Genomic DNA, 7,135 nt, shown 5'->3' on the forward strand with positions numbered 1-7,135 from the left:
AGCTGACATGGGACATGCCACCCCAGTGACAACTGTCATCTGCAATTTGAAGACGATAAAGAACTTCCATCTCAGAAACCTGACCCCTGCTCAAGGGCTTGCGGCTAAGTTCTCAGGGTTGTGACAACAGCCTCCCAGCCCACAGCAGAGCCAGAGGTGGTGCGGGACCCCTCCCTCCCTCGCTTTCAGGGTGAGGGCCCCAGACTCTGGCCGGTGCAGCCCCTTCAAGCTAAAGTGGGGACATAGCGATCCTCTCCACTCCCCAAGGAACTCCCCGTGGCAGTGGTTTCGGGGCTGGGGCAGGAAGGGTGGCAGGTGTACAGGCGGCGCGTCTAGTCAGCTTGAGTCAGAGGTGTTGAGACAGGCAGTCACCCTGGCTTCCTCCTCCCACTCAGGTCCAATTCCCCTTTACCTCTGTGGTCCTACTAGGCCTGCATCTGCTCTGCTTTCCCTGCCTGTGCCCTGGCCTTTCCTCCAGCACCCTCTCCGCTGCCACCCTCCATAGAACTCTGCCTCACCACCGCCTCCTCCAGGGAGCGTTCCTGATTCCCCTGACCGACTTCCAAGCCCTAGAGTCTGCACAGCGCCGTAAAGGTCTCTCGAGGCCCTTAGCATAGTCACGGACTCTAGGACATTCCATCTGGAAGGTCCCTTGGAATCCATTTCATAGCTGGGAGAACTGAGGAGGAATAAGCCACTTAATCCCAGGCAAGGAAACCACCTCTAAAATGTCCCTGGTCTGTGCTGCCTCCAAAGTGAGGCAGAGAGGTGCTCTGTGCCCCACGGTTCCTTCCCAGACTCCAGGTCCGGCTCACCTCCTTATCCTCGTCTTCTGCCCCCTGTTCCCCGGTCAAGCCTCACTGAAAGCGTCCTGTGTGCGGGCGTGTCTCATGGTTATGGTCTCCATGTCACATCGGGACCATTTCCCCCAACAGAGTCCTGTGCTGTTTCTCTCATTTATCTCTGCACCCTCCTCTGCACGCTAAGTGCTTCCCTCGTGTGAAATGCCCCCTCCTCCTTCTCTCTCTCTTTTTTTTTTAAACTTTTTAATGTTTATTTTTGAGATTGAGAGAGAGAGAGAGAGAGAGAGAGAATCCGAAGCAGGCTCCAGGCTCTGAGCTGTCAGCACAGAGCCCGACGCGGAGCTCGAACTCACAGACTGTGGGATCATGACCTGAGCCCAGGTCGGACCTCAACTGACTGAGCCACCCAGCTTCCCGGTGTGAATCCTCCCAGTCACAAGACTCACTGACTGCTGCCTCCATGAAGCCCTCCAAGGTTTCTCAGCCAGAAGCAATATCTCCCTGCCCTGGGCCCCAGTCCTTTATCTCACCTGCACATTCCTGTGTGGGGCCAGGCCTCGTCCCCTCTGCCAGCTGCTGCACACCCTCCCACGGCCCCTGGCACAGCACCTGACATGCAGCAGGTTCTCGTTGGCATGCTTGCTGCTCTGATCCCTCCCTTGCTAGGCATCCTGCACCAGCAGGGCTAGTCCAGAACCTTCTGCTCCTGCTGTCACAACCAATTCCCTAGAAGGGACAGGGGAATTTGGGTCCTTCTGGAGAAAAATTCTGAGTCTGTGGCAGAACAAGGGGGACTCAAACCCCACTCAGGGGGTTTCCCCGGCAGTGGGGGCTGGGGTGGCCTCGCCGGTAATAAAGCTGCTAATTGTCATCTTAACAGTCCCCTGTTGTCCAACACAGAAGAGCATTCCGTGGCCTCTGTGGTGGGTGGAAAAGCCACTGGGCAGAGGGACTGGAGGACAGAGAGGGTCATGAGACACTCCGCCCATCAGGGGCAGTATCGGCAGAGACATCCTCTGCCCCTCCTAGGACCCAGGCCCTCCCCAAGCACCTCTGGTCATTGGCATTTCCGCTGGGCCTAAGGCTCTGTCTCCAGGCCAGAGCTGCTCTTTCCCGGGCACAGTCACCAAGGGCACTGGCACCCGTTCTCCTGACCAGACAGGCTTCCTCCAGCTCTGCAGGATGGGGCCTGCCGGCTACCTCTCTGTTTGGGGTGGAGGTTACCCCCACTGTCTGCAGGAAGCCAGCACCGAAGATGAGCGCAGGCAGGAAGATCCACTCCCTTCTCCGCTCTGCTGCACAGGCAGATGGCAGCCTGTCCCAGAGACAGGGAGAATGGCTCAGCCAGACAGGCTGGGGGCAAGAACCCCTCTAGCTGCGGCTTGAGGAGTGGGTGATGTGAGCCTATGAGAAGCAGAGAAATGCTGCTGTGAGATCCACTAAGAGAGGACCCCATCTTTCTCAGATCTGACATTCCGGCAGGGTCCCTGGGACAGTCCAAACATCCCTCCACGGGTGGTGAAGTGAGGCCCAGAGAGGGTCTATGAGCTGCCCAAAGTCACATAGCAAGATGGTGACGGAGGATCCTGCCCGAGGGACGTTTTGCCATGGACGGGCACTCCCCCCACCCCTCCCCACATGAAGCAAAGCAGCCATAGCCTGCCAAAGTGGCCCTCGGGGACAAGGAGGAGCACTGGCCTCGCCCTCCCTTGATCTTGACCATGGCTTCCTTTCACAGGTGCCCTGTGAGGACCAGCAGGCAGGATTACAGTCTGAGCACCTCCCTTGGTGGGGCTGGGTTTCAACAAACAGCGCCTGCTGTGGTTATCATCACCGCTGATGACAATTTAACAATGGCTCCAGGTTAACCCAGAGCCAGCTGTGCTGAGAGGGCCCCGTGCACCGGCCAACATGTTGCAGGGGCCTCATCTCAGCTGCTCCTGGTCCCTTGGGATACAGTGGAGCCAGGCCCGGATCCCATGTGTTAAAACCAAGGTCAGGGGTCACCCTGCTGAGATGCTGTCCACCTGGAAGCGGGCACAGGGCTCTCCTCCTGGTTAAGGGACTCCCACCGTCTGGCCCAGGGGAGCCCTAGGCAGACAATTGGCCACTTTCTCTGGTGGCCGGGGTTGTGGCCTGATGCAGGGATGCTGCAGCCCATGGGGTGGATGGAAATTCTGTTCAGGGCCTGGCTCGCGCTGGACCCTGACCACGTGTCCACTGTAGACCAGGTCCTCACAGACCCTTGCGTGCTGTTCTGCAACCCAGGGTGGGATGCCCCATGTGGGGGAACCGGGCTTCCAATCTGCAGAGGCGCCCATTTGGATTAAATGGTGATTAAAACCTGTTGGGCTCTGGTCTCCTGTGTCAGGGCCCTGCTTGGGGAAGCCTCCCAACCAAAGTCGTGTGGGCCCCAGGCCTTTCTCAGAATGAGATGGAGCAGGGGCACTCCCTGTGAAGACGCCCTGTGCCCATGCGGCCTGCGGACTCCCCCTCCCCCACAGGAAGCCTTCCTGGAGGCGGAGGGGGAAGCTCCTCCAGGCCTGGACCTCAGGTGCCAAAGCAGCCCTCTTGGCTCCTGCCTGGCTGTCCCCACCCCACACACGGGGCGCGATGGTGCTTGAAGGAGGCTCACCAGCCTCGGGGCAGATGCTAACCCGGTTTAGGATAGAGGCTTCTCAGCCCTGCTAATAGAGGAACCAAGAAATGTCCCTGTGAAAAGAGAAGTATGTCACTGTCGTAGCCCCCAGACACACATACCCCACCTCTGTCCTCAGCTGAGTGCCCATTCTCTGGAAAGCCACAAACATTCCAAGACCGCATTTGTGCTGAATCATCTTCAAACTCCACTGCTGTAGGGAGGCATGTGGCGGGGGGGGGAGGTGACAGGAGGTGGGGCAAGGTCCCCAAAGAGGTTAAATAGGTCACCTCCACACTTGGCTGTCATCCTCGTCTCTCCTGGAGCAGAGGGATCCACACGCACAGATCCTCTCCCGGGCTCCTGGCACCACGATGTCCCTGAAGCTGCTGCTGCTGGTCATGCTCCTCCTGGGGGCTTCTCTGCAGGTCACCCATGCAGGTGAGGGCAGAGGAGTGTGGCCGAGGAAGGCGCCCTGGACAGGAGGGGTGGGGGCACTGAGATCATAGCAGCAACACTCACTATTTATGCATGAGTTACAGCCCACCTGGTCCTGCAGAAGGGGGAGGCTGGTGGCAGCCGTAGGACTTTGAGGGAGGCAGTCAAGGGAAAATGAGGGGGAGGGTGGGGAGGACGGAGAAGAGGATGCGGCCCCCGAGCTTGGGGATCAGCTTGGGGAGGAGCAAAGTTCTGGCCCGTCTCGCGCCGCAGTGGTTGTGGGGCAATGACAGGGGCTGTGTTTTGACAGTGGAACACGACCCCTTCTTAGGAGTCTTGGTTAGCATCTGTTTTATTAATGGGTCTACACTGAGGGAATCAGCATGAACGCGGCTAGTTCCCAGAGCATGTGCAAGAGGGAGGTTTATATGCAGTTGGGGGGGAAAAGGACAAAGTAAGACGGGATGTGGGAACACAGCTGGTTAGCGCCCAGCCTTTGCCCGTGACTGCTCGTTTACTCTCACTTCTGTAAGTCACCGGCCAGGGCAGCATCGTGGGCTAGTCAGACCAAGTTCTGCCCCCGAGATGGCTGGAGGACAGTTGGGGGCTTCTTAGAAAACACTCTAGCATGGCATTAATTAAAGCCACACGTCTCTGGTTTGCCTGTTTGCAAGTATTGGTACTTTATCTTGTGCAAAGATAAGGAAGCCGAGCCCCAGGAAAGTGTCTTCACGCCTTGGGCTTCCCCATAGTCATCTGTGAAATGGGGTAGTGATAGTACCTGTCTCTAGGTGCACTGCGGAGGACCAAATGAGCTCCTGCAGGCAGAGGCCCAGCCCAGAGCCTGGCTCGGAGGAAATTCCAGGGTGGTTTGGGGCTGGTATTTGAGTGTGTGCACGCACAGGTGCACACTCATGCAGACACACGGGGACAACACATAGATGCATGCCAGTATATGTGCACAGACCCCCTGAACACACACAGAGACGTGCTAGCACACACACACAAACACCCAGGACCCCCGCGGCACACAGATCTCACACACAAATGTGTACACACAGATACACACACACACACAGACACGCAAAGACACACCTTCACAGACACACACAGAGACATGCACACACAACTCCTCCCAAACACACAGATATACGCACAGAGAGACACATAAGCACACAGGGACCCCCCCCCCCAAGCACAGAGACCTCATACACACACGTGTGCACATACTGACACACACAGACACACTCACAAGATCCCCCTACCAAGAGACTCCCAAACACACACACGTGGACGCCCTCTGATACCACACACACACACACACACACACACGCACACAGACATGCACACGGACTCCCCTCCACAGCCATGGACCCCCCCCACCCCCCACACAGACACTCACAGAACACCTGTTCCTGTCTCCCCTCTCCGTAGCTCGAGCAACCAACGTGGGCCGGGAGTGCTGCCTAGAGTACTTCAAAGGGGCCATCCCTCTCAGAAAGCTGACAGGGTGGTATAGGACCTCGGGGGAGTGTTCCAAAGACGCCATCGTGTAAGTGTGCCCTGACCCCACCCTCTGTCCCCCCCCTTGCTCCTGGGAGCTCAGTCTGGGAGAATGCAGACCCAGGAGCTCCCAGAAGGGCCACTGGGGAGAGGGGAGAGCAGGGCTTTTGTGTTCCCCTTCCCACTCGGGCCCTGCTCCTCAGGGAAGCCCCTGCACCCCACATTGTGAGACCCAAAAAGCCCCAGGCTGTGAGGTTCAACTCTTCATTGATTTATGGGGAAACTGAGGCCCTGAGAGAGACAGAGCAGCCCCATGTCACACGGGCAGTCCAAAGCCAATGTGGTCACTTCCCATGGCTTGGTCTGAGCCGGGCCCCTCCTGTGCACCCCTAATTCCTAGGCTTTAGGTGGGCATGGGTGTAGCTGAAGTAGAGGGGCAGAGGCTTTGCAGTTCTGGCTCCCTGGGAGGGCCAGGACTGGCAGGGACCTTGGGAAGGTCAAGAATCACTGAGGATAGAGCCTGATGTCTCAGATCTGTCACCGATGTGCTATGTGACTTCAGGCAAGTTCTTGCTCCTCTCAAGGCCTCAGGGTCCTGATCAGTGCAGAGCAAGGCTGATCCTGGGGCTCTGGGAGGCCTTCTTGCCCTGACGCCCCCTGGACGGGGTTTCTCCCTTTTGTGTAGGTTTGTAACTATCCATGGCAAGTCCATCTGTTCCAACCCCAAGGACACCAGGGTGAAGAAGACAGTCAGATATTTGCAAAGCATCATGAACCCTGTGCCCCAGGAGTCCTGATTTCTGCCTGGACCATTTGGAGACTTCCTGCCTCAGTTCACGACCCCAACCCCAAGCTGCCTGAATCCAGTGAAGACCCTACAAGGAGAAAGAAGACCCCTGCCCTCTTTTCTGGTCTGGAACCATGGCACGAAAGAGCCCTGATTAAAGTCTCTCTTTGTACCTTAGTCTGGGCCAGCGTGTTCTGTCCACCTAGCCTGTCAACACTGGAAGGGCCCTCAAGAACATCTACCTGGTCCTGCCTTGTCCAGGCCAGGAAGGGAAACTGAGGCTTAGAGGGGGACATGGCTACCGCAGACTACATGTGAGGGAAAGCAAAGGCCCCGGTGACAGCGGCCCAGGCAGGGGAGCTAAGGGGGTCTGTGGGATGAGCCCAGCCTCCAGGAGGCCTTCCCCAAGAATGGCTGCCCATCGGGTTCTCTCTCCTGCTCCGATGCCTCTGGCTCTTGTGGACCGTGGGGCAGCCTGCCATGATGGCATTGTTCTCCCAGTTGACCCCTTTGTGCGTCTGTCAGTCCTGACTCCTCCACTGAAGGGAGTTCCGTGAGCCAGCCAGGGCACCCCACAACCTACATGTTAAGAAGGATGGGGGGTGGGGAAGTTATGGACTCCCTTCCCCCAGACCCCTCTGTGCAAGCCCAACTCAGGGCTGGAGCCACAGCGCGTAGGGTGCTGGGGAGAATTAGGGTCTTTGGATTCTAGTTCTGTTTCACTCTCCTGATCAGCCGGGGCCTCATGGCTTCTCTCTCTGGGATGCTGTCTGGGGGCAGGAGCACGGGGTCCTTCTCTTCCTAGGGGTCTGTGATCGGCCTTGTCCGAGGGGGCTGCAATTAGGAGTTATTTTTAGGCAAAGTTTTGCCTCCTGTTTCCCCCTTGTGGTCAGTTGTCTTCTTGCAGGCCAGATGACAGACCCAAGCCCACTTTCCAGTAGGGGCAGGAATAAAAAAAGAAAAACA

The 7,135-nt window shown here is 57.6% G+C and overlaps 1 protein-coding gene across 1 annotated transcript; it reads left to right on the forward strand.

Moving 5' to 3' along the window:
• The first annotated feature begins 3,736 nt into the window (after window positions 1–3,736).
• Window positions 3,737–6,346, forward strand: CCL17 (C-C motif chemokine ligand 17). The gene is made up of 3 exons (XM_043599279.1): window positions 3,737–3,882; window positions 5,314–5,431; window positions 6,068–6,346. Exons 1-3 carry the CDS (start codon window positions 3,816–3,818, stop codon window positions 6,177–6,179), a joined length of 297 nt encoding a protein of 98 aa, XP_043455214.1. The 5' UTR covers window positions 3,737–3,815; the 3' UTR covers window positions 6,180–6,346.
• Window positions 6,347–7,135: the final 789 nt, after the last annotated feature.

This window comes from Prionailurus bengalensis, chromosome E2, assembly GCF_016509475.1.
Source record: "Prionailurus bengalensis isolate Pbe53 chromosome E2, Fcat_Pben_1.1_paternal_pri, whole genome shotgun sequence".
Classification (NCBI taxonomy): Eukaryota; Metazoa; Chordata; class Mammalia; order Carnivora; family Felidae; genus Prionailurus; species Prionailurus bengalensis.